The sequence below is a fragment of the Penicillium crustosum genome (genome assembly GCF_028827405.1).
Source record: "Penicillium crustosum strain IBT 35664 chromosome Unknown utg000005l_segment0_segment0, whole genome shotgun sequence".
Taxonomy (NCBI): Eukaryota; Fungi; Ascomycota; class Eurotiomycetes; order Eurotiales; family Aspergillaceae; genus Penicillium; species Penicillium crustosum.
In genome coordinates this window covers 2,628,714-2,654,754 of record NW_026623126.1, presented here as the reverse complement: position 1 = coordinate 2,654,754, position 26,041 = coordinate 2,628,714, and the positions used below count along the sequence as shown (strand labels likewise).

Here is a 26,041-nt window from a genome sequence, read left to right as displayed (position 1 = left end):
GTTATTTCGATCATAAATTATAGTATAGTCAATGTAGTCAATGTAGTCAATGTAGTCAATGTAGTCAATGTAGTCAATGTAGTCAATGTAGTAAACGTCGTGAACCATCCTGATGATCCAGGCCTGGAGCGAACCTTGGAACCTTGGAACCTTGGAAGACAGATGCTTACATAACCGAACGGATGATCACCCGGCAGCTCCCAGGCAGTTACCCCAGATTCCCTTTATTATCATCTTTGACTGTCTTTGTGCAAAACAAACATATCTGAACAAAGGAACTGTCGGGGTGTGTTTCTCTTCAGCTTCTAGCTGGAGATGTTCTTCGCCAACCGATCGTGCCTTATTACCCCCGTGATCTTACAGGAATCCCCACTTGTCTAATGGCAGGCGCCAGCTTGGATTGGGCTGATAAGCCTAACACCGATCTCGCCTTGTCATCGGATGAGGAGGGCTTTGTTTCCAGCCCAAGTACTGCTTCTAAGGAGCTTGAAGGTGCTGCTAAGCAAAATCTGACACTAGCTTTGGGGAAGCTACGTTTGGAGCAAGAGGGCTTGAATCAATCCTCCGAACAGGACGCGACTCCAACAACTCCCCGCACCGAAGGCCCAAATCAAACCCCTCCAAAATTTGAAATGGCCAACAACCCTCTGCAGCTGCTAGACTTACCTTTGGATATTTTGAAAGAGATCATCAAAGAGGTAACACGTCTTCCCCGCAGATCGTGAATAGATAGCAAACAGACCTAATGTACAATATAGGTGACCCATACGACTGACCTGACCTCACTCGCCCTTACTTGCTCTGCTCTTCACTCACTAGCTATTCCGCACATGTACTCCCGTTTCGATATCGTCTGGCCCGAGTCGCTAAACCCATCAACAGATGACTACTCGGGGGTGGATGCTCTGTCATATGGTCTTTCCACATTGGTCATGGGCGAGGATGTATTCAATCATCTGCCGCTGTTTCCATCTGGTCAAGTTAAAAATAGCTGTGTGAATTGTGGTTGCGATAACCTCCATCATCAGCCGGACTCGGTCCCTGCGGACAACGGAGTTCGCTTCCGGTCGAGACGAGGCAATCACTATGCACAGTATACCCGCACATTCTCTATCGGAAATGGTCCGCTTAGCTGGGTACAAGAATATTCGGTGACCAAAGAAGTGGGTAAGATGCTAGGGACGCTGGTAGCTTTAGCAGTTGCACGGATGGTGAATCTTGAAGCCTTCATTTGGGATATGCCGACTGGAGTAGTCCGTGAAATTTGGCTGGCGCTTGCATCATTGGCAGAGCGTCCAGGTCACGATTGTCGCCTGGAGCGCATTTGGGTGCGCTGGCATGACAATTCAGAGAATGCTCTACGCAGTTCGTCAGCAGCGGCAACGAGGCTCTTCCAAAAGTACAAACACGTGGAATATCCCTCTTTTTCGGTATTGCCTCCCCTCAAGAGTGTGGCTGTTCTTGACATAGATGAACCCGCTTACGTGGAGGAGCTGGCACTTCTCATTGAGCGGTCTCGTTGTCGTCTGTCCGAACTTCGAATTGGTATTGCCGAAAAGGCCCATATGAGTGCGTGGCTGCTGTGTGGGAAGGACTCAGATGGTTCAACGAGTTGGCCTAGAGCTGATGGCATACTTGGGATCTTGAAACAGCAGCATCTTGACAACAAGCAGGACAATGCTATAGTCGCCTCCTCTGACGAGAAGTCGCTGCCATCTGAGAATTCGATAAGCAAGTCACCAAACTCTACCGAGGGCTTATATCCATTGACCACAAATGGCGAGCAACAGCCTCCCAGCACTAAAAGCAAAAAGCCCCCGCCAGGCTCTGGTTTACCTAATCGGAGTGCATGCTCGCCGCTACCTTCCGATAGTCCTGACTCTGAGATGCTCTATCTCAAAATACTCGAGTTGGAACGTGTACCTCTTTCTGTGCCGACACTACTGCCGGCTGTTGACTGGACTGGACTGACCACCCTCACCATCATGCGATGCGAGGATCATGAAAAGCTGTGGAGGGCTCTCCGCCGCAAGTATGCTCCTCCTGTGATGCCAACAAAACGCCCACAGGACGCAGAGCATCGAGCGAGTACCAGCTCAGCTGAATACTCACTAAACTTGAAACACATTCGCACGGACACTGTTTCGCCTTATCTCATACTGTTTATCAAGGATGCTCTGGCTCCGAATACCCTGGAAAGTGTTTATTTGCATGAAGCTCCAGGTCACGAATCTGCTGTACAGATCGACGCTATCTACAGGCATATTCTGCGAAAGCACAGGCAGAGTCTGCGAAAGGTGCTGATTGATGCCACTGACCGTATCATTGGCAACGGATATTCAGGCACGCGATGGCATAAGTGGATGTTCAACCACGACATGGTATCATTTGTCACGAGTGGGAAGATGCCGCAGTTGAAAGAGCTGGGAATGGCGATGCACTATCGCGATTGGGTAAGAGAAGCGTTGAATATTTCAACCTCGGGAGGCCTTGTGCTAATAATGACTCTGCAGCATTTCTTTCTCCAAAGATTGCCGAATATGCCCCAGCTTCGTGCTTTGTATCTACCTCGCATTCACCATACCGTCCAACGCGACCTGAAAGAGCTTGCGCTGCAAGTTTTGGACATTGTCAGCATACGCCCAGACCTGAAGATCGCCTACATTGGTCTTCACGTCAAATGCTACCAAATTCTTGAAGCAAGACACGACGATAACCCACTAGATTTTGACGACCACCCCACGATTGATCATTCTCCGGCGCATAGCGAAGATGAGGATGAAGGATGGGCTGATCCGAACCACGCATCCAATGAAGGCAGCGATGATTCCGACGAAAATGGCCCAGGGGCAGTTGACACAGATCTCCTTTCCAGTGACCCGGATGACTACGACACCGAGCCCGAAGAAGAACAGGGTGCTTCTCGGATTCGGTACCGGCTACAGGAGATTCTATTTTACGACGAAAAGGTATCCATTTTCAAGGCGCGTCATGGTGTTTTGTGATCTTATGTTGGGCTTGCATTTTATATGCGCGGGTGTTGGACTATTTGTGGAGTTTTAAGGGGGAACAGAGAGTTAACGGGATACCATGGCTGTTTTAACTTAGCACTAAGGTTATTTATCAACATTGGAATGACATGTTTTTTGAATTTCTGAGGTTGAATGGGTCACTGTCACTACGATACATACCTACCTAGGTATCCATTGTACATCTGATCCTACCAAGGGACACTCGAGAACTTGCTTAACGCCGAGAGCGGTAAATTGTGCTACAGCTACTGGAATAATGGGTTGATGATTAATTATTCTAATTTTCACTCATGTAAGTCATAATATCGTAGGATTGCCTTGTTTATGCTAAGTAAGGTAAAACAATGGGTATCTGAGAGGGTACGCTAGTGTTCAATTGATATGTTCAAGGAAAGGGAGATTGGTTCATGCAAACTCCTGATGCACATTCTCATACTGGGCACGAATTAGCTCGGCCTCGATCACACGCCTCTTAGCCTTTTCTTCTTCGCTAGAATTGTCTTTGAACACATGGTCCATCTGCTCGAGGGTTCGGCCCTTAGTCTCTGGCACGAAGAAGTAAGTCCACACCCCGGCGAGCAAGCAAAAGACGGCGAAGAAGATGTAAGCACCGTAGCCCGTGTCTTGGACAAGAGGAGGGGTGATGAGACCCTTCAGAAATAATTAGTACGCTCGATACATTCAGTGACCAGAGAATGGTAACGAAAAACTTACAATGATAAAGTTGTTGAGCCAGTTGGAGCAAGTTGAAAGGGCAACACCCTTGGCACGAAGGGAAGAAGGGAAGATTTCTGGATATGTCAGATTGAAGCCTGGTAAACATGATGAAAGGATAAAGAATACGTACCAGAAGGCATAGCCCACGGGATAGGACCCCAGGTAGCTCCAAAGGCAAGCATATAGAATAGTAGGAATGCAACACTGGTCCACCCTTCTGCTTTGTGGGACGGCCAGTCAACAGAATAAATCCCGACCAAAGCAGCAATGATAATGTGGGATATGGCCATGAGGGCTGCACCACCTAAAAGCAACTTGCGACGACCGACAACGTCCATGGTCCAGATGCTGGTAGTGACACCTACCAACTGTACAACGTTGAGAACGCCGGACATGATAAGTTGCATGCTCCTGTCGAGACCCATGGTCGCAAAGAGGGTTGGAGAGTAGTAAATAAGAGCGTTGATACCGATGAACTATCCATATAGTTAGCATGTGTTGGTTATGTCTTTGACATACGAATAATTGACCTGTTGGAAGAATCCTAGTCCAATACCGATGTGAGTCCGGCGCCAGCAGCCCTTCTTGAAGCAATCGGCCCACGACGAAAGCTCCTGTAGAATGGAGCTCTTTATGTCACCACCTTGTAAATTTGGGTGATTTTCCCTGTTAATTTGCTGGTGGAAGCGCACTTCAGCCTGGATATCCATAAGCTCCTGGCGAATGCGTCTGTCGGAGGCTGGTAGGGAACGGAGTCTGCAAAGACTATCAAGAGCTTCCTCGTCACGACCCTTTGAAGCCAACCAACGGGGTGAGAATGGAAGAGCGTATACACCGGCGGCGAGGACAAAACCCGGGATCAATTGGAGCAGGAAAGGGAGACGCCAGGCCCATTCACCGACCATGTATTGTGTGCCATAGGTAATCCAAAAGGCAATCACAATGCCGAGGACAATGCACCATTCTTCAAGAACCAAGAGGGTTCCACGGCACTCGGGGGACCTAATAAAAGAGACTGGAATAAGTATTTTATATCACATGTGTGAGGAAGGTTCAAAAAAAAAAAGAACCCTCCGAGTAGGAAGACATACTGATTTCGGAGATGTACAATGGTGCAACCATAGACAACATTCCGATTCCGATACCACCAATCAGCCGAGCTACTGTCAACATAGGATAACCATAGGCAGCCGTCTGGAGCACAGAGCCAAGAGTGAAGATAGCAACAGCGACGAGAATTGAATATCGTCGCGAGATTTTGTCCGCAATCCAACCCTGGTTGAAAGCACCAATCAAAGCGCCTAGCTCAATCATCGCCGTCAACAATCCTTTTGCAAAGCCTGAGCCCGGATTACCCTCGTCTATCCTGGGGAATTCCGTCAAGAACTGATCCATGACCAGAATCACAGACACAACACCTTGGTCATAACCGAAAAGCAAACCACCCAACGTCGAGCAGGCAGCACACAGGACCACGAACGGGTTGGCTGCGAGACCACGCAGACCGGGTGGGCCATAAGGCTCACGGTCTGAGGAAATGTCGTCGGCATGGTGGGAGAAGCCTTCTACCGTTGGATCATGGGATAGTTTTTTCGTAGCGGGGATATCATCAGCCATTATGAATGGAGATTGAGAAGCAAGTTAAAAGAAACTTGAAAATTAAAAGTTCTTGAACTCCTTGATTGAAGCAGCAAACACTCTGATATTCCAAACCCTACCTCCGGAGGCACTCCAGGGATATTTATACCCATTTTCCCATTTTCCCCCGGGTTACCTCGCTGTGGGTAGTATACCGGGGTCTGTTCCCTCCGTAAATCGGGACCGATAGGAAGTCGGGGGGGGTCCCCGGTCAGGAAAGCCAATGAGGACCAAGGTGTGGGATGAAAGTCGGGGTAGATGACGGAGTCGTAGACGGTTCGGCCAGCGGGTTTGGGGAAGATCGGCGCTATTGCGATTGTGGGGAAAACACGGAGAAGCGACATAATAGCACGTCTTCCATTGGCGGCGGCTATCGGCATAGCTCAACGTTTCAACTTCCTCTTGGGTCTATACTCGGCCTTTGAGAAATAAGGCATGCAGCCATAACTGTGTGTCTGGCCAGACCGGGTATGTATACGAAATAGGCATAGGTCAACTTATGGAAGATCGACAAAGCTGATTTCTGCAACATCAAAGGAAATATAGATCCGTTTCCTTTTGAATCATAGCCATGTCATTCCAACTAAATAACTATCTAGTATCCAACTCCATTCAATGTTGATATCAACTAATTCTGTGCCTTCTATTCGTGCCCATGTATATATATATATATATCTCTCTCTCTCTCTCTCTCTCTCTCTCTCTCTCTCTCTACCCCATACTTCACAATCCAAGTAGCAATGTCACTACAAACTATATCATACCGGATACTCCAGACGAAACCTGCCAAGTTCTCCTCTGGGCACTTCGGGCCGGACACTCGGAAAGTCAAGTGACTATAAGCCGATCTATCCCGTGATGGTGTAGGTGTAAGACATAGGATTCATCTGACTGAATTAACAGGAATAGATACAATAGATACAATACAAAGAATAGATAGAATATAGGCACAAAGTAGAATACCATCCCAGATAATATCCACAACAGATTTCCCACGATAAACAAAACTTCCCAAATCTACCTTTTTGATCAAAAACCTCGGAATTCGTTGTCCACTTTTGCCTAAGCGGTGTCCCTTGGTGTGTCTTGGTGTGTCCATTCCGGTAACCATTTTCCCCCCACGGATTCCAGTTCCCGACCCCTCTCCTCTCCAACCTCCGGATTTCCCAACTTCATTTTTTGAAAATCATGGCTTCCTTCATGGAAGACCTGTGGTCCAGCATCTTTACCCCAGGACCCACCCCGACCCTCTTGATCGCGACCAACGTCACCTTCGCCGCCCTCCAGCTTATCTTCTTCGCCCTCCTCCTAGCCACCTATAGCCTTCACTTCGTCGCCCTATCCATCATTAGTGCTGGACTATGGTGGTCTATCAACTGGTTCGCTGCTGAGGTAAAACTTGCCCAGCAGGCACAGGAAGCTGAAAAAGAAAAACAAGAGTCTGAGGGGGGTGACGCGAAGACGCGGAAAAGTCCCGCTGTGGGAGAAAGCGCCGACAGCGATACGGAGACCGAAGCTCTCGATGTCAAGAAGACAGATGGCAAGTCTAGTGCCGTTGCGACCGGGAGTGTAACGTCCGGGTTGCTGCCCACAGCTCGCGATCCGAAGAAGCGGCTCAGCACTGGTGGTGAGGGGTCCGGGTATGGAAGCACCGATAGCGAGTGGGAGAAGGTTGATGATACTAAGTCTTGAGGGACACTTGGCACTCAAGCATACACATATACCTTGCTTCGAAATATCTACACTCTCAGCTTGGTGGAACATGGTTGCACACTGCATGTGTACCAGGTCCTGGACCCCTCAACGAATGCGTAGGACGCGTTCATGGTGATACAAACTCTATGTCGACCTTTTGCGTGCCTTGGCTAGGATCTGGCTAGGATCTGGCTTTGATTTTTGGATTTGATTTTGGATTTGACCGCGTACATACGCATGCCCTCTTGTCTGTTTGTTTCGGAGCGATACCCCATACTATGTAGATGGTGCAATTTACAGTAGCTCGCGCTTGATTTTGATGTTGGTAGGAACCTAAGATCCTCCTTCTCTTTGAATACATCCATTAACAATAACATTTTAAAACTATTCTATCGACCGTACAAAGCAAAGTAAATTGAATCGGAGTTGAAGCTTCAAAGCATCCACGTGACCACCCTCCAATCCAAACATTGAACTCCGTCGCAACATAACAGAGACACCCATCAAACACGACCCTCGCAGCAACCAAAAATACCAGCTGCATCTCACAATGCCCGATGTCCCTTGATCAAAATGCTCTCAACCGTACCCCTCAATGTGGGACGTAGGCGCGTCTGCGGCTCCGTCTTCTCCCCCGCGTCTCTCGAAGCTCATCCGCCGAAGTCGACCTCGGATTCCCAACGTGAGCAGACCCCAGTCGCGTCATTCGAAGAATCAATCGACTCCACGTCAACATTCAAAGCAGACTCGCAATCAACCTCATTCGCAACGATTGGGGGATCGACGGACGCTGCATCCCCAGAGGAAGACACATTGAACCAGGCGCGGCAGACGGCGAAAGAGTTTCTATCTGTACCCAATCTGGGATTCGACTTGCTTTACAAACTCCGGAATACCGATGGAAGTCAAGTATTGAAAGAATGGAACCGGCTCAGCCCTCCGTCGAAGGAGACAGCCGAGGCGCTGGAGTATCTTATGCGAACTTCTCCGTGGACATTGTTTGAATGGTATGGGAATGATATTAGGAGGCATTTCTTGGTCAATCTTCGGACTGGGCTATCTAAGGTATGGACGCTGTGCATCATTTGAATTTGGTGGGTAGGTCCGTGCTAATGGTCTTATAGTTGTTAAAGTCCCCCGGGGAAGAAGGTCTGCTCCGGACAATTGTGGACTGTTTACAGCTTGCGCGTCGAATTTACCTCGCTCCCGTCGTCCACCATCTGCTTCCTTTAATAGCTGCTCCCCACCAAGGAGGGTTCTTGGCTCAACTACAGCGTGCCTTTCATACGGTGGTTCAATACAGTTTACCCTGGAAAAAGATTTCACCACTTCTCGCCAGAGAGCTTACGCAAGATGCTGTGATCATCTTGGGCATCGATACCCTGGATGAAGATTCCGATGCGGACAGGATGAGTCTCGATGGAACAGAGATGGAACGGGCATACTCTGTCTCGTACAAAGATTGGAGGCAAGAATCACCTGAAGCCCAGGCACATATGATGGTCAAGGGCGAAAGTGGCTCCGTGACCATTGCACGGGATCGACTCTTGGCGTTTCTCAACGGGCTGCAGCTTGTCGGGCTCGGCGGAGACCAGGCCCAGAAGGTGTTCGCCAATGTGATGAACATCATGATGGGAGACTTCATTCGTGCCGCTTACGCCGGCGAATGGGAGTCGCCCTCAACGGCGCCGCAGCACCTGGAACAATGGGTTGAAAACGTTTATGCACGGCTCGTTGTACAGGTTCTGGACATCATCCATTCTGACCCCACTGGAACCCAATCTGGAGCAATGGAAGTGAGCTTGCGCGACGTGGAAAAGTGGCGAGCAATGGGTATTGCCCGGTTGGGCAAGCTTCGAGTCAGCGAGCTTTTTGATGTGGTTGTTGATTGGCCTGCAAGCAGCGGGGCGGTGGAGGATCTGCGACGTTTCACAAACAACTCGTCTGGAGCACGATTATACGTGACGCATTTCTTTTCTATCAACTTGCTCCAGCGACTGTTGCATCCCGGTGCTTCTACAGTCGAGATTCTGCAGGTTTACATTTCAATCATTCGAGCATTTCATATCTTGGACCCTAAAGGTGTTCTGCTAGATCGTATCGCTCGACCAATCCGGCGATACTTGAGAGACCGCGATGACACCGTCAAGGTGATTGTTAGTGGTCTATTGGCGGACCCCGCGGCAACCGACGGACCGACAGCTACCGGCGACACCTTGTCAGAGCTGGCGGCAGAGCTGACCAAGGTCCACCAGCATTCCATGCAAAACAATAGGAGCGAGCTAGATTATGACGATTTGTACTGGGTGCCCGATCCGGTTGATGCCGCCCCTGATTACAAAAAATCGAAGAGTGCAGATGTCATTGACAGTCTGGTTAGCTTGTTCGACTCGAAGGAGACCTTCGTGAAGGAAATGCAGACTCTTCTTGCAGACCGTCTTATCCAGAAACGCCAGAACTACGACCAAGAGATTACAGTACTGGAGCTTCTAAAGGTCCGATTCGGTGATTCGGCACTACAGGCATGCGAGGTGATGCTGAAAGATATCTCCGACTCGCGACGTCTCGATCTCACCATGCGGAATGATCAGATATTGTCCGGATATCGGAAGCAAGCAGGTGTCGGAAAACTCCACGCCAAGGTTCTATCACGCTTCTTCTGGCCGGAGTTCCAAGAACAAGAATTTAAGGTTCCTGATGAAATTAATAAACTGCAAGAGCGGTACGCGGCATGCTTCGAAAGGCGCAAGGATTCGCGTAAGCTCATGTGGCGCAACGCCCTGGGCCAGGTCACCGTCGAGTTGGAGTTAGAGAACCACACCTTCAAAGACGAAGTGACAACCTGGCAAGCAACCGTAATCTATGCCTTCCAGTCCGACTCAAGCGAACCCGCCACAAAAACAATCCCGGAACTCGCGGACGAGCTCGAGATGACACCTCCCCTTGTGCGCAGCGCCTGTCTCTTCTGGGTCAGCAAGCGCATTCTCACCGAGGTCCACCGCGATACCTTCCGCGTGTTGGAAATTCTCCCCACAGAAGACGAGGAACACCATGCGCACGCAGCCGGCGACTTCAGCGATGCCTCGGACAGCGAAGGCGGTGATACGGCCAACGCTGCGGCAGCGGCAGAAGCAGCGGCGGCCGCAGCAGCAAAGGAATCCGCGGAGGCGGCTGCCATGGAGAAAATGAATGTGCATTGGCAGTTCATTGTGGGCATGCTTACGAATCAAGGACCTATGGCTCTGGACCGTATTGTCATGATGTTGAAGATAGCCGTTCCAGGCGGATTCCCGTTCAGCAACGAAGAGTTGCGCGAGTTCTTGGCCGGGATGGTTTCAAAGGGCAAGTTAGAGATTGTTAACGGCGGTAATTACAAGATCCTGCATTAGTATCAGCCAGGCGTCTGTCGAGTGTGGGCATTTTTCTTCTTTTGGCGTTGCTGGAACCGATGTATAAGAATACCCTTGAAAGAATATGATTTATGAATGATAGATGGGACCAATTAGGTAAATGCATACAGCGGAGGGTCATATTGGCTTCCTCATCTTCGCATTTCTCGAACGCGCGCCCCCCCCCGCTCTCCCCTTCTGTATATCTTCCTCGTCCCTCCCGTAAACCATAAACCATCTTTCCTCACATTCTTCAGACACAATTTCCACTCTTCAGGCAATTTGACTTGCCAGTCCCCCACAATCCTTAAACCAAAACTAGGACCAAGACCCGAACCTCGTTTCAAACCTAACTGGACCGCATCAATTATCCGATTAGTGTCTCCTACGGCAAGAACCAACTATGGAGATATATTCCTATTCTCGGGAGGGTCTAACATGCAATGATACCTCTTTCCTAACTTGGACAGCTCCCTCAGATCCGCTCAGCTTCCTGTCAGTTTCCTGTCAGTTCCTGTCACCTCCGCTTCCTCACCTCTTTCCTTTCTCCTCTCAGCTTTCAGCGCTTACAGCTGGTAGCATGTCGATATGGGCTTCTTATCCTGATTCACCTTTCACTCATCTCACTCTCTATACAACCTTGAATTCCTGCTGGGATTAAAATCGGAGTTTACAACGGGTGATGAGGGCTTCTCCGATAGCTTGGTGGGGGCTTCTATAAGAATTTGGTCCCGGTTCTAGTCATTTCCTCGACACGCTCTGGCGATTCCTCTCCACGATCTCGCTTTGAATATGCAGGGGTTGCTGTTAAGCTCGGACCGCGGAAGATAAGCGCCAAGAGCAGGTCGTACAGGAGAGAGAAGCTGCCTGGGCAGCGAGTCAAACCCAGCGTGACTCCCAGCGGGCGAAGAGAAAGCGCCGAAGCATCGTTGCACAGAGGATACCGGTCCGAAACATGTTTGTCAATTTGTCGAAACGGTTTGCCATAGATGGTGAAAAACAAACTTCGGCACAGAAGAACCAATGTAATGACTCCCAGACTCAGCAAAAAGGCCCCGAGCAATCCGTAAACGCCAATTCACCACACTCAGCCAACTCTGAGATTCTCTCCGCGGTCCAAGCAACGTCTCAAATGATTCTCAAGGTGATGGCCGCCTTCAAATCGGCATGCAATATACGCTGTGGAGAAGAAGATGTGACCTGAGCCAGTCGTGCAGAACGGGGTATTCTCGCAGTGTTGGGGCCAGGGTCTCCCATTGCTAAGCATCCATTATTAAGCAAGGAACGTCATGTACCTAGCTTCTTACATAGTGATAGGATCATCTTTACCACCATCTGGCTTATTCCATGACACGCAGTAAGTCACTCATATGCTGTTCTGTGTGATGGGCAGAATCACCGCAACGCCACTCTTCACACACCGTCATGACAGCGGCATCGTCGGTCAAACTGCACGAAGTCCTACGAGACACAAATCCCGAACATCGTTGCAACATCGTGCTATTGCCAACGAACCAACCCGGGCAGCATCAAATGGCTTGAGAAGGCTGATCGCGAACGAAGCGCACAAGATAAAGAATAAGGGGTCGATAACCTGTCCATTGCTGAACCTCCTAGAAGTTGCTACTAATATCATATCATATCATGGAAGTAGCGATTTCACTCTCTTTCTTCGTGCCATGGACCAATCACAGAAAAGACGTAGGGCTGGCCCAAGTGGAGTGGCCTACCACTAGACTAGGTGCATGTCTTGCTGTCTTTTTGCTCTTCCTTTTCTTGCTTTTCCTAGATACAAAGAGAAAACTGAGGACTTTCTCAAATATAATGTCAAATATAACGTTTCGGATATCATCTTGAGTCAAAGGGATCTGGGTATGCGGCCGACTATTCTTATAGTAGCGATAGGATAAGAGGCGTCAGAAGAAAACAAAGAAAAAGCAAGACTCGAGGAACGGCAGAGGCGTCGAGTTAGAATTAATTATTAGGAAAGAAGGGTTTCAGCTGTCTCCAAAAGTCTCCAGGGGCACTATTAAATGTTATCGAAGCTACCGGTATATACAGCGCTGATATGGAAAAAGCTCATTGCCTTCCTATATATACATACAACAGCCCTACTAAGTGCCAACCCAGCCCCAAATAACTCAGAAAAGAAATGAAGAAGGAAGAAAAAAAAGGTATCATTTAAAATCTATAACCATAACCAAAGCAAATTAAATCTTACTCGGCATCCAAAAGAGCAACAGGAACCTGGTCATCAACCTGAATTCCACCTCTCTTCTTCTCATTACTATCCCAGAAAGGCAACTTCCAGCCACCCTCACTCTCAGGCGTTGCCAACCAAAGACGCATGAGGTGACGACGGGGGGCAGGGGGTGCATGATCGGTGTATGCTGTGCGGGCGTGCAGAACGTGTGCATTCGACAAGAACTGAATATCACCGATATCGAGGATCATGTGCAGAGACAAGCGCACACAGGTTTCTTCCAGCACGCGCAGGGCTTCTTGCTGTGCGTCTGACAGCGGGGGGATAATTCCTGCGTCACTGAAACGACCGAGGGAACGGACGTAATATGGGTCCCATCTGGTATTATTGTTAGATACTGATGATTGGAGATGGGAGGGGTGCTGATGGGGCTTACTTTGTGTAGACACGGGGGTTCTCGCCGCGCTCGAGGTAGATCACGCTGGTGCGGATGTAATCTTCCTGTCCCTTACTTGTCTCACCCTTGCGGTCAAAGTACCAGATTGGTTCGGTGAGGGTCTTGAGGACGTCTGGGCGTTCGGTGGCGAGGGTGTTGTAGACGTGGTGTGAGGAGACGAGGTCTGATTCGCCGCCTTCGAGGGCCTTGGCGATGCAAAGGAGGCCGACAATGTCGGAGTCGTCGGCGTGGAAGTATTGGCTAGGATGGGGGTGTTAGTTGATTGATTTTCTTTTTTTGTGCTTGTGTATTCACTGGAGAGAGATGAAACTTACCGAGCATTGGTGCGGTAGATGCGCACTTTGTCAATCTGGGTCGAATCCTCGCCGAGATCCTTGACGTGGCCGAGGACGTGGCCGCGGCTGTTTTGGCTGACGAAGTAGCCGAGATATGTACCGAGACCCATGTATGCCACGGCGGACTTGTGGTTACCCCATTTCTCGACGGGGAAACCCTTGAAAAGGATGAAGCCCTTGCCGTCGATGAGGTCTGCGCGCAGGTCGTGCAGGTAGGCGGCTAGGTTGGGGAGCTGGAAGTTGGCCTATTGGAAGGATGGTTAGTTTCTATTTAATAGATTTCTAGATATGAACTGTGACATTCTCACCTTTGAGATTCCGGTCAGCGGGGTCTTGGATGCGAGGAAAGCATCCGATGCTGTGCTCAGCTCATCGATCTGGTCCTGGGTGAAGACATGCGTCCATTTTTCTGGGTTCTCGCGGTAATCCTCGGCCTTCCAGACTGTTGGGCCGTCGATTTGTTTGGGGAACTTGTCGAAGGGGATGATGTGGTCGTATAGTGGGGGATGTTGGCCAGTGGTTTTCAGTCCATCGGGGAACAGATCCCATGAGACGGGCCCCGCGAGGTTGTGAGGGGCAGTTGGGAGAGAAGAAGTAGCAGCGGGAGCCATGGTGGACAGTTATTACAGAGAATATGATGTACAGATGAAGCACTAAAATGCAGGGTCGTTGGTTATTTATATTTTGTCTGATCTATGTAGATGGTGAGCAATGTAGTGGATTATATGGCGTGACGAGATCCGATAATTTTACGCAAGAGCATTCTTAGTCTTTTCTTGGTCTTTTCTTAGGATTTTCTTGTATAGCGGAATGAGTGCCGCTACCAAACAAATGAAGCTGATTGGAAGTTGAAGGGCCGGGATGGCGCAATTTGCGGGGTAGGATGTTGTGATGACAGTGGGGGATCACGTATATTGGGAGAGATTGGGTGATAATTGAGATATTGAAGATATTGAAGATGGGACAGTTGATGAGTAGTTATTGGAGGTAGGAGTATAGTAAATAGATTAGTTGTAAAGTAGTGATATAGCTATTCACATTGGAATAAGGGCAAGGGAGAGGATTCTAGTAATGTATAGATATATTCACATAATATATCTTTAAAATATACATTGCACATCCCTAATATTCAACCAGTCACAGTCTCGGCCGATAGACTAAGGTTATCCATTATCCTCTAGCACAACATATTCTGACCACAACCGTACCAGCAAGTCGTGTACGTCGTGCATGAACCGGCTAGTCGGGTTGATTAGATCCAAAAGAAGAAACACTCTAGGTAGATCTCATCCGTCAATCTTCGAACCCATACATGTGAATAATCTATCGGGCGAGAGGTTTAAGTTTTGTTCGCGTTCTACCTTAAATATGGGTTGGTCTTAGGGCTTGGAGGAGCACATGGTAATCCGTTCTTTTTCCTTATTAACCACACAGTTCTCTTCTGTCGCAGTTGATAATTCACACTATACCCATGGATCTATCTCCAAGCACTTGTGTTCTGATATAGCTGCATATGTACCTTCGAATACGGCATGTTGTTCTTGCTCTCTAGAACTTTTACTTTTTTTACTTCTTCATGCTCTTTGAATGCACTATTTTAACCTGTTTTTCCTTTCTTTTCTTTTCCTGTTCACTGTCTCTTTCAAGGTCGTTAATCAATCTAACCATTTCATGATTTTGTTCTCTTTTAATGTTCCTGATGTTCCTGATGTTCCTGGTGCTATCCACGGATCCTCAGATCTTCTGCAGACAAGGATTGCCTTTCCTCTTTGGGATGCCCCACCAGATTACCCAAATCCTTATCGGGAGTGGCGATGCGAGCGCCCTTTGACAACTTCAATTTTTATATTTGTAGACTCACATATCATATTCTTTCTTTTATAACTTTGCATTCACTTGAATAGAGGATATCCAAGCCTATGGCTCAACACAAGATCCATGTGGCCGTGCTAGACGCCGACATTCCCTGCCTCTCGGTATACAAGGCGCGAGGTTTATACAGCTCGCAATTCCGCGTCCTGCTCCAAGCAGCCGCTCAGCGCCTGAACAAAATACCAGGAACCCTAAAAAAAGGACCTCTCGCCGTCCATGTAACGGCCTTTGATGCCGTAGGCGGGTCCCTACCTCCTCTGGAGACTCTACGGACCAACCCCCAGTCCTCAGCCGAGCTTCATGCTGGCGGACCATTGAGTCCAATAGATGCAATCCTAATCACAGGCTCAGCATCCTCAGCCTATGAAGACAAACCCTGGATCCACGCAATGCAATCCTACATCCAAACAGTGCACGCCCACTACCCAAACATAAAGCTCTTCGGTTCCTGTTTCGGGCACCAGATAATCGCCCAATCCCTCCTCAGCACCAAAGCAAACCCTAACAGTTCACCAACATCAACATTCCACGTCGCGCAGTCTCCCGCCGGCTTTGAAATGGGCATCCAACCCATAACCCTCCAGCCCTCCTTCACTGCGCGCTTCCCACCTCTTGCGCGCGCTACAGCTGAGAACCCATTCCGCATCCAGCTCATCCACAGCGATGCAGTTGTACCGACCCTCGAGACTGAAGCTGCCGCGGACCAGGCGGGAGTCTCGCTGCCGGCCCCATGGTCTAGTATCGGGAGTAGTGCGCAGTGTGCTATCCAGGGTCTTTATAACCCCGGTCGGGTCCTGACGTACCAGGGTCACTTTGAATTTGATACCTTTGCCAATGGGGAGCTAATGCACGAATTTGGGCGTCGTGGGGGTTGGCCAGCGGCTGTTGTGGCAGAGTATCAGGAGCAGATTTATCGCTCGCGCATTCCTGGTTTGGAGGATGATGACGATGATGCTAAGGCTGCTGCTGAAGCGGTTTTGCTGTTCTTCGCTGGGGAGGATGAGAACTTGAAGGAGTGTGGTGGTGGTACTGGTATTATGACGCCTCCGCTGGATTGATTGGGCCGGGGGTTTTTTTACGGTCGGGGTGAGGTGTGATGATGCTTGGATGTGTATGGTACTTAGCGGTATCGACTGGAGAGCTACGTTTTTCGACCTGTTATTGGTGACTTTGGGTCCAAGCTGGTTTCTGCATTCTCGTATTTCAGCATTCTGCAGTTGAGCGAGTTTGTTCAGGTTGAATCCCTTGTAAGGCAAACCGCGCGGCAAGGGTTTCGGATGATGCTAAGCATGGAACACGAATCGGATTTGCGTACAATTATAGTTCGTGCTCAGCTCTCAGCCACCCCTTAGTGGCGACACACTGGGTTACCATGATGATGTTGGACCCTGCATGGCTGAGACGTGGTATGTTGGTCTGCAGGAAGGGATCAATGCAGTACAAGGATGGAAATAGAATTAGGTACGGAGTACGGAGTACAATGATCATAGTTCCTAGATCTGTCCCATGTATGGAGTACTTATTATAGACTGCATGAAAGCTAAACGTTAGATGAATTCTAAGATCAGATACACTGTCAGCCCACAGCCCACGACAATGAAAGTCTCGACTTTGCAAGCTCTCCACCTCGTCAAATTAAGTGGAGCGTGACATGCTTGACATTTCCAGTGTACGGATAGATAGTGTATAAGTCTGATAACAACTATATTATACCATACATATTGTATTGTGAATATTCTCTTAACATATATTACAGATATTATACATATATTATTGTCAGATATTACTAGTTATATACGTCTACGGAATACCAAAACCAAAACCAAAACCCTCGAACTTGAAAATCTCAGACTTTTCCGTTGATCCCTGCACGGCCACCCAGAACCGGGATGGCGTAAGAGTTACACCAATGAGAATGAAGGTAATTGGTGACTCGGTGGGGATTGGGGGCCAATCAGGCTGCTTTGGGATGCTCTTCATCGGTAGTTGGTTATACAGTGTATTAGGGGGTATTTTCGTATTTAGGCATTCATGTAATCTGGAAAGCTGTGCCTTTATTCGATTAGAGTTAAGGGTAAACGGAGGAGATCGGAGCTGGGACAGGAACTTGAGAAATATTTGAGAGATGTACAACATATATAAGAGTGAAAATTCTCATGGCATCAGTCACGCGCGTGCTTATACCTGAGCACTGTCAGTGCCTGAGAATACCTTCCCGAGGCCCCTTCTTTGTTCTGCATTACTACTATGTACATGCTTATACCGAGTACTTATTCCAAGGTTGTATATTCGATCTTAGAATAGCTCTCTAGAGGTACACTGACAATATATATACCCGTGGACGTTCTATAAAATTAGAACAATTAACAAACCGTGGAAACCAATAATACCACACGTAATATTACACTGTAACGTGGCGCTAGTTCGCCACCCGGAGCTTCCCTCCCTTCTGGAATGAAGCTCAGGAGCTGGGGAGAGCTTCGGAGGGGCCGCTGATAGCGCCTATCGCGACGTAATTTTCTTTTCTTTCCTTTTGCCCGAAGCTGTGAATTATATGTTTATATGCTACCGAAGTTGGTGTGTTTGAATAATAGTTCGAATAAGAAATTAGAAGCATTTAAGGATGTCGCATAAAAAAAAAGTAAACGCAATGAAAATCGCTAGAAGCTCGGTGTTCCACCGGGGTTTCCGAAAAGCCGTGCTATTCGGTATTTAAATACTCGTACCGTACGGTTTCTTCTCTCTTTTTTTCCCCCTCAATTTTTTTTTCTCTCCCTTTTTTTTTTAAATAGTATCAGTAATATTATGTACTATGTAGCGTGGAACATTCCAAGAATGGGGATTTTTTTACAAGGGAAGCTCAAAGCTGCACGCCCCTCTTTTTGGTTATCGATACTCGATAGGGAACGATAGCCACGTATGCGTGCTCATAGTTAACTAGAGTACAACTAATATAGAAAGGTTAGAATAGAGCTGTTCCTGACTAGAATTCATAGAATTAAATTCCAATTTAACTATAAGAAAATAAAATCAAAATCAAAATCCCCCGATAACCCCCCAAGAACAAGAACGGGGCAAAAAATAGAATAAGGCGAAGTCTGCGTAATTACCCGTAATACCCCCAGTGTGCACTCCCACACTCCAAGTAACCTCTCTGAATGTATGAGCCGCCCTCTCATCCTTTTCCTCTTTTTTTACCATTTTCCAATTCTTCCCTTCTTCTCTTTTACCAGAGCATGTTGAACTGCATTTTTGTCTATTGTTCACATAAACCCTGTCTGTGCTTGGCTGACCTCTTCATTCGCCCCTCCTTTTTTTTTTCTCTCTCGGATGAAACATATGCACCATGCCTCCTCGAAGCTCACTGACCAGCTCCTTCTCGGTAACCGATGCTAATAATGAGGTGGTCTGTCCCTTGAAGAACAACGATAATTCCAATTGTCGCAAACGATGCCTCGGTGTGAGTATTTGCCCTGGAACCCCCGCCTACCACCTTGCTTGCGAGAGCTATACCCGTACAACTTGGGAGTTCAACTTGAACTAATCTGGTTGGTGCTCTAGGAGAAACGCTATCGCTCCATGCAGGAGCACATTCGACGTGCGCACCCGAACCATTACATCCCGAAGCTCCCGGCTACCGAGGAGAGCTTCCTGATGATGGTGAACACCCCGCTCGAGCAACGGGTGCAGCTGTCACCCCCCGAACCCGCTCAACCCCGACGACCCCACGGTGAGTTTCTTACTTTGATTGCTCTGTTTTCTCTCTAAATAGCTAAATATACTGACGGCTACCTACAGATGTGGCACCGGAAAGGGACATCTATGTCGCTGACGGTTCCCCGGCTACCCCTCGAGCTCTGGATGAACCCCACCCAGCTGCGGCTACTGCAGCAGTTGCTCTGGCACAACTACACCACCATCGACTGGCCTCGGACTGGGATACAGACATGGTTTGTCGCTCCAGACTGTTGTGGGCTTCGAGGCCTGAGTCTCTCCACAGTGGCACTGACCCGCATTTCCCCAGGATACCCATTCGGATACCGACTTGAGTCATCCTCGCCTGCGCGGAGCTATTGAACTTCCCCCGCTCCGCGATCATTTCAAGCAGGAATCTCTTCCACCGTTTACGCCTCGCCCCCGGGAGCTTCTTCCATCCATCCTCAATCACTCCCCACCCGGTCGCTCATCCACATTACCGCCAATCCAGCGGAGAGACAAATTTTGCCGCCCGCGCAAATCGTCCATCACTCAATCTGCCCGCAAACCCAAGCAAGATCGCCCCAAGTCAAAAGAATTCGGGCGGCGACCCAGCCTCGGTGACCGCAAAGCGCTTTCGGCAGAGCCACAAACCGCGGCCTGGGCGCAAGGCAAGCGCTGGGAGGATTTGATTGAAGCTGCGACGTCAGCAACCGAAGTAGACGATGAGCCCTATTCAGAGGTGAGTTTGAATACAATCTTGGTCTCTCTCTCTCTCTTTTTTCCCCGGTGCTGATGCGCCAAATTTAGGCTGGTCGGTCCCCAACGATTGCCCCACTACTTTCCAACGTGACGTCTGCTCCCTCTGGAGCGAAAAATCGATCCTCGCTACCACCCGCTTTCCAATCCGCAGGATTGCCTCCTATTTCTTCACATCGGCCATTCCCACCACATTCATATGCCGCCTCGCCTTTGCACAAATCATTGACTCCACCACCATACGAGAACCACCGCAGCCGTGAGAGCGACTTGGAACCATTCCCATCAATTGAATCATCGCTGGATTCTATGTCTTCAGCATCCGGCAGAAATTTTGCATCCTCGGTTTCGGGAGTCGCGCCGTCCATAAACTCTGATTCCAGCCCAGTTATGAATCTTATCCCGTCCATTTCCCAGCGCCAACAACACCGATTCTCCAATCCTACCCCGGCGTCTTTCCGCAACAAAGAGGTTCAGGTGTTTTGCGCTCAGTGCAAACGACCCTCGGCACTGAACGAATGCTATGCCTGTACGGAGTGCATCTGTGGAGTCTGCCGCGACTGCGTGGGCATGTTCATTTCAAGTCCGCCCGCTTCATTCCGAACTCCGGGGAATGGCCCATTAAATAATGCCCCGCCACAAGGACCAACAAGTTACCCTGGCCCTCGCGGATGTCCACGATGTCGAACGGTCGGAGGCAAATGGAAGGCCTTCCAAATCGACATCAAGTGAACGACTTCAATAAGACAGCCTACATTTTTGGCTTTACGCATTTTACGACTGATGTTTGATCCACGTTCATTCTTACATTGTTATTTATTCTTCATCATTCGATCGGCTTTTTTTTGATTTTGTGGGGGGTTTTTTTCATTGCGATCTGGTAGGATTCTAGGATCCATCACCCAGACGATGTTGCAGGAGTTGCTTTTTCCAGGCCAGGTCTTTTCGGTGCAGGTTTCCGACAGTCAAAATCCCGAAGAAGCTGGTCTTCAACATTCAAGGTCTACATTTTCGTTCTCTCCGCATTCTGGTTCATGTGGACATACTCTTTTGGTCATGAGGTACATGCTTTTGATGCTTTTTCAAGTCTTTCATGTGATGCGAACTTGTACTGCAATGATTCCGCGTTGTTTATAGAAGAGAGCTGTGGCTGTGGGAGGCAACCTGTCCTCCCCCGCCATCCAATTCTTGATTTATATAACTATCAATTCACTCATCCCAGATGACACTGCTGAGACCCTCCGCAGTCCCCACCTTCCCGGGCTCACCAACCTGTAGAGAAGCAACCTCCTCACCCAGATTCCCAGTCTCCGGATCCCGACGCACAATCGCAACCGTCGCAGAAGCCTGATTCCCAATGGCAACCAGATCCCCGGCCCGATTAATCACAAAAGTCCGCGGCACCTTCCCAAATGCGGAAGACGAGTCTCGCAACTCCACCGACCCATCCACCGGCGACCGATCAAGCACAACGATGGAATCATTGGGCTTGAACCCCTGATCAGTCCGAATCGAAACATAAAACTCATTCCCGATCCTACTAATCTCAGCCGGCGTCGCACCCTCAGGCATAACACCCCCGGGGTACGGCACCAGGGTTTGTGTCTTTTCGAAAGACAAACAGCCAGATCTCGAATACGAAACATCAAACACCATCACCGTACCCCCGATCTCGTTAGCAAGATACAACATCGTCTCGCCGACAGCCGCCACCTTCCGCGAATGCGTCGACCCAGCCCCAGCCGACCGGCCAGTGCCATCTGTCCAGAAAACACCGTGTCGTGGGCCGCTACCGTAGGTAATGTTCAGGCTCGGACATTCCGAGAGCTTTCCCGACGGGCCATCTTGGATCGCGTACACGCGCAGCAGGTCCGCGCCCAGGTCCGGACTGAGGATGAACGAACCCGTCGGGTCGAGGAAGACTTCGTGTGGGTGTGGGGAGTCCTGCTGGGCGACTTTACCCGGCCTGGTCAAGTTGAAATGGAAGGCTTGCAGGGCTGGTTGGTTTTGTTTAATGGGTAGGGCGAAGGTTGAGATGGCCGATCCTTCGCTATTAGATTGTTAGCACAGGCCCACATTCACTACAATCATGACCAACGCAAGGCAAAACCTTGATCTTGGAAAAGAATGTAGGTAAGAAGTAAGGGAAAAAAAAAAAAACAAAAACAAAAAACAAAGAAAAAAAAAGAAGAAAGAAAAAACATACTAATGAGCAATTGCAATAAACTTCTTTCCGGCATCCGACTCATAGATCACACTGTTCACGCCGCCACCGATCGTCTTTGCGACAGCGCCTTCATGTAGTGTGCCGTCTGGCTTGACATGTAAGGCCGTCAGCGAGCCGTGCGTGGAAGCATCGGCCGTGCCAGTCTCATCGGAGCAGTAGACAGTGCGGGTGTGGGGATCTAGGGTAAGCCAACTTGGCATGTCACCGCAGGTGTTGAGTGTTTGTGATAGGGAAAGGTTATTGTTTTTCAATGTTAGGCTGTAGACATTGCCATTGTAGTGGGTTGCCCAGAGGTGGGCTGGTTTGGAGGCAATTGCTGCTGATGTTGTTCCTATGGCGGATAGGATGGGAAGGATGGTTTGAAGGTGCATTTTGGGGAAAATTGATAGGTTGTTGCTACCTGTGAGATTTGATGTGGGATGGAATTGTATGTAAATAGTAGATGTAGTACGGAGTAGATGAACTCCGGACGATGAGGGGAATGTGAGAGACGCGATGGGGGATCGGCGGTCCCTGTGCAGGAATGGATCGAGGGGGAAACGGGGAGAAAGGGTGACATTGTCTTTAGGTAGTATTGCTTTAGTCTGTTTCAGTTGTGCAATATTGTCCTCCGTATATTGTGCTTATAGTGTGCTTATGCTTATATGCAAACTAGTTTCATATCGTACAGAGTGCTCCGTAGTAAGACGGAGATATAGCGGGAATTAATGAATTAGGGCTAAGGGGGCAATTAGGTATGATCGCATCTATTCCCCCCAGCCACATCGTCATAAAGCGAGAGTACAGAGTACATGCATAATATTTCAAATGCAACTGCAACATACTATGCAATGTACGGAGTACTATTTCTGACTTTCTTAGCTTACCTTCACCCCATGTTGCGTGGGGGTTATTCATTACTAGAATAGGGGGGTAGACCGAAAGGAAATCTATTCTATACGTAATTCACATATTTATCTAAACAAGAGTCAATCCAGTATAGCAAACATCATTGCGCACAAGCTCAGTTTTAACTCCATCATCCAGTGACACCGAGTACAAGCTACCACCCAGGTCAGCCACATACACAATGTTGCTCGCCTTATCCAACTTCAAGCCGATAGGTTCGTGGAAGTGACGCGCCAGAATAACCTTCTGGAAATCCATCTCCTCACCACCAACATAAGCGCGGTTCAGCGTGCAGCCGAAAGGGTGTTCACCACGATCCGTCCAACACAGAGTCCGACTTTCGCCATCCAACTCAATATCAATGGGCTCGGGGAGGTTTTTCCACAGACACTGGATATCAGTCCGATTCTCGGCAGTCTCACCTTCAGGAATATCTAAGCCAGCACAGAAGATCTGACCACGACCAGCCTTGCAAGGCCCCTTCTGTGTCCAGTACAAAAGACCACGCTCAGCATCGACAGCAACACCTACACACCAAAGCGTCATCTGCTCCAACAAACTGGTACAAGGATCCACACAGCGCTGAACCAAGATAACATGGTTACTACCATCATAGTCACAGCGATGCACGCTTGTGCCCTCACGGTCACAGAAGTAAATCTGCTTCCGCGACTCGATAACAGCGAGCTGTTTGGGTGTGTGTACCCCTCCAAGGGGGACAATACACATCATATCGCCGCCGTCGAAATCAGCAGACCAGACGGAGCCATCACAGGCTGCCGTGTTGCGGCCCATACTCGACCAGAAGACGCGCTGCGTCTCCAATGATACGTCGATACCGTCGGGCATGTTCAGACCGACAACGACGGGGGTGAGTTTCTGTGTTGCGAGATTGAGACGCAGAATTTTTCCATTGGAGTGCACCTGCGAGACATCTTTGGCATTTCCGCCGAGTCCGGAATCCAGCAGGTAGATGTCTTTCGCCGCGCTGTGCGGGTTTGCTGGGGTTGCTTCTGCGGAAGCGGATTTAGCGAGCGAGGGGTAGAGGCCACCCTTTTCGCTCTTCTTGCCGAGGCGGTTTTGCTCGATATATTCCTTGCGTAGCCAGTCGACGGTTTGGGCGGAGGGAAGACCTCTCTCTTGGATGTAGTTTTCTTCGATGAAGGCAACGGTGTCGAGGCCGACTTGGTCCATCAGCTGGCATGGGAGAGGGCCATTCCTGAACATGTGTTCCCAGAGTAAGTCGATTTCACTGGGGTCGCTGACGCCTTCGGAGAGAATTTGCATGATTTCGCGCTTGACAGCCGCCCAGATGCGGTTGAAGATGAATCTATACGGGGTTTGAGTCAGTATGCTGTGATGATATATGGATTTTCTTTTTGTTTTTGGAAGAATAATACATACCCGGTCGATTCGCGGCGGGCTGTCACTGGCAACATGCCACACTCACCCAAGACAGTCTCTAAGTAAGGGAAGATCTCGGGATCGGTCTTTCCACAAGTCATCAGCTCGACGATGCGGATAGAAGGAGGCATAGCGAAGTGAATATTGAAAACCTTGCGCTGACGCTTGGGAGAGACCTTAACAAGCATCAAGGTTGACTTCATCGAGGAGCTGTTGGAGCCGATGTAACAATCTGCCGGAGCGTACTTATCTAATTCCCCCAAAACATCAATCTTCAACTGTAGCATCTCAGGCACAGCCTCGACAATTAACCAAGCGTTGGAAATGGCGGGTTCGAGCTCGGTGAAAGTCTTGCAGTTACCGTAGGGCGCGGAAGTATACGACTCGAGATTAACCTGGGAAATGGTGGCCTCCTCCTTAGCTCCATCCGTCTTTTCCCCATTATCTTCTTCGCGTGCCTTGTGAATGCGTGGCATCAACGAGAACTCGGCTTTATGGCGATCAATGTAATCTGCCGCGTCGCGGAGAGCCATCGGCGAGAGATCCCGGATGTGGACATGGTAGCCAGCAGCGATGAAGACACAGGCGATACGGCGGCCAAGGACACCGCCACCAACAACTACGACGGGGCGGTCGGTTCTGGGTTTAACACCCATATTGGAGATATAGGTAGGAGTAGTATGAGGGGAGGAAGATGGCAATGCAGATATGTCTGTTGGTATATAAAATGTATGTAGATATGACGTGGACGGCGGAAAAGGCGTGGGCTTATTCAGGAAAATATCACCATAGCGAGAGTCGAGTATAGCCTTCTTTATGTCCTTTATTTTAATTTAAGATCGGAATTTACCATGATTTATATCAGTAGGTCTTCTACGTACTTAGATCGCACTATAATATCCCAAGGTCATTGTATATGTTAGGGTTCCGCCACCAGAAGCTGGCATCGTTGGTATGAGCCTTCAAGAGAAGAAAGAGTTGTGGATATAATGACTGCATTTTATCGTTACCAAAGTCAATATAATGCCTCTGAGAAGTAAATTTAGGATCTACTCTACAGCGGAGGGAGTTCGGGTAGTGGAACGCTCTTCGGCTCGGATTCGCTACGGAATTGTCGCGGAAACAGTTCGGAGGAACTCGCAGAATGTTTATTTATTTAGGCTACTTTACCAGATTTCTACATGGATTACCTACAAAGTACGAGCGACTAAGTATGCCACCGGTTCAGAACTCCCTTATTGGATATTACCTCGCCGCTTCATTCATCGCCGGAGGCATATACAAGACAAGAATTGCGATCAGCCACCTATACGGCCTTGTTGTATTCATTTTAGATGTCTTTTGGGGTATCTTTAAAGCTATCTTTTTAGATATATACGAGGGTGGTAAAACTCTTATATTCTATATAAGAGACTTTCCCTAGACTTTCTACTTATAACCTTTGACTATATAATTAACTAATTTTATAATAGTACGACCAACCACTAATCTTAAACCCTGCGCGTGAAGCTGATAAAGTGGAGGGAATCCTATAACGCTTCATAAGAGTGTTTCAGGGACCATTTATGCTCCCGAGAGAATCTGCATGGTTTGCGTATTCTTGGTGCATGAGGCAACTACGAAGAAGTATGCAACCGGTTCATAACTACGCGGCTGAGGAGGTCCCAGACGAATTTAAGTTCAAATCAGCATCGTAATAAAGACTAAGTTTATAGATGCACTGTAAATT

General features: G+C 48.8%; 10 protein-coding genes across 10 annotated transcripts; 6 read left to right on the top strand and 4 right to left on the bottom strand.

Annotated features, from left to right (window-relative positions):
* Positions 1-380: 380 nt before the first annotated feature.
* N7487_011695 (uncharacterized protein) lies at positions 381-3,005 on the top strand (the record flags this gene model as incomplete). The annotated part of the gene is made up of 3 exons (XM_056879425.1): positions 381-698; positions 759-2,453; positions 2,514-3,005. 3 exons carry the CDS (start codon positions 381-383, stop codon positions 3,003-3,005), a joined length of 2,505 nt encoding a protein of 834 aa, XP_056724744.1.
* A 432-nt stretch (positions 3,006-3,437) lies between these two features.
* On the bottom strand, positions 3,438-5,366 carry N7487_011694 (uncharacterized protein; the record flags this gene model as incomplete). Its single annotated transcript, XM_056879424.1, has 5 exons — positions 3,438-3,683; positions 3,747-3,823; positions 3,880-4,225; positions 4,280-4,764; positions 4,841-5,366. 5 exons carry the CDS (start codon positions 5,364-5,366, stop codon positions 3,438-3,440), a joined length of 1,680 nt encoding a protein of 559 aa, XP_056724743.1.
* Positions 5,367-6,575: 1,209 nt separating this feature from the next.
* Positions 6,576-7,079, top strand: N7487_011693 (V-type ATPase assembly factor PKR1; the record flags this gene model as incomplete). The annotated part of the gene is made up of 1 exon (XM_056879423.1): positions 6,576-7,079. The coding sequence occupies one exon, from the start codon at positions 6,576-6,578 to the stop codon at positions 7,077-7,079; it is 504 nt and encodes a 167-aa protein (XP_056724742.1).
* A 576-nt stretch (positions 7,080-7,655) lies between these two features.
* Positions 7,656-10,471, top strand: N7487_011692 (anaphase promoting complex subunit 2; the record flags this gene model as incomplete). The annotated part of the gene is made up of 2 exons (XM_056879422.1): positions 7,656-8,147; positions 8,207-10,471. The coding sequence occupies 2 exons, from the start codon at positions 7,656-7,658 to the stop codon at positions 10,469-10,471; spliced, it is 2,757 nt and encodes a 918-aa protein (XP_056724741.1).
* A 955-nt stretch (positions 10,472-11,426) lies between these two features.
* Positions 11,427-11,675, top strand: N7487_011691 (uncharacterized protein; the record flags this gene model as incomplete). The annotated part of the gene is made up of 1 exon (XM_056879421.1): positions 11,427-11,675. The coding sequence occupies one exon, from the start codon at positions 11,427-11,429 to the stop codon at positions 11,673-11,675; it is 249 nt and encodes an 82-aa protein (XP_056724740.1).
* Positions 11,676-12,688: 1,013 nt separating this feature from the next.
* Positions 12,689-14,077, bottom strand: N7487_011690 (TauD/TfdA family dioxygenase; the record flags this gene model as incomplete). Its single annotated transcript, XM_056879420.1, has 4 exons — positions 12,689-13,052; positions 13,111-13,371; positions 13,446-13,711; positions 13,775-14,077. 4 exons carry the CDS (start codon positions 14,075-14,077, stop codon positions 12,689-12,691), a joined length of 1,194 nt encoding a protein of 397 aa, XP_056724739.1.
* Positions 14,078-15,385: 1,308 nt separating this feature from the next.
* N7487_011689 (type 1 glutamine amidotransferase) lies at positions 15,386-16,396 on the top strand (the record flags this gene model as incomplete). Its single annotated transcript, XM_056879419.1, has 1 exon — positions 15,386-16,396. The coding sequence occupies one exon, from the start codon at positions 15,386-15,388 to the stop codon at positions 16,394-16,396; it is 1,011 nt and encodes a 336-aa protein (XP_056724738.1).
* A 2,288-nt stretch (positions 16,397-18,684) lies between these two features.
* rfeD (uncharacterized protein) lies at positions 18,685-20,525 on the top strand (the record flags this gene model as incomplete). Its single annotated transcript, XM_056879418.1, has 5 exons — positions 18,685-18,798; positions 18,900-19,068; positions 19,137-19,288; positions 19,363-19,776; positions 19,845-20,525. 5 exons carry the CDS (start codon positions 18,685-18,687, stop codon positions 20,523-20,525), a joined length of 1,530 nt encoding a protein of 509 aa, XP_056724737.1.
* A 477-nt stretch (positions 20,526-21,002) lies between these two features.
* On the bottom strand, positions 21,003-22,391 carry N7487_011687 (lactonase family protein; the record flags this gene model as incomplete). Its single annotated transcript, XM_056879417.1, has 2 exons — positions 21,003-21,843; positions 22,000-22,391. The coding sequence occupies 2 exons, from the start codon at positions 22,389-22,391 to the stop codon at positions 21,003-21,005; spliced, it is 1,233 nt and encodes a 410-aa protein (XP_056724736.1).
* A 586-nt stretch (positions 22,392-22,977) lies between these two features.
* Positions 22,978-24,968, bottom strand: N7487_011686 (uncharacterized protein; the record flags this gene model as incomplete). The annotated part of the gene is made up of 2 exons (XM_056879416.1): positions 22,978-24,238; positions 24,313-24,968. The coding sequence occupies 2 exons, from the start codon at positions 24,966-24,968 to the stop codon at positions 22,978-22,980; spliced, it is 1,917 nt and encodes a 638-aa protein (XP_056724735.1).
* Positions 24,969-26,041: the final 1,073 nt, after the last annotated feature.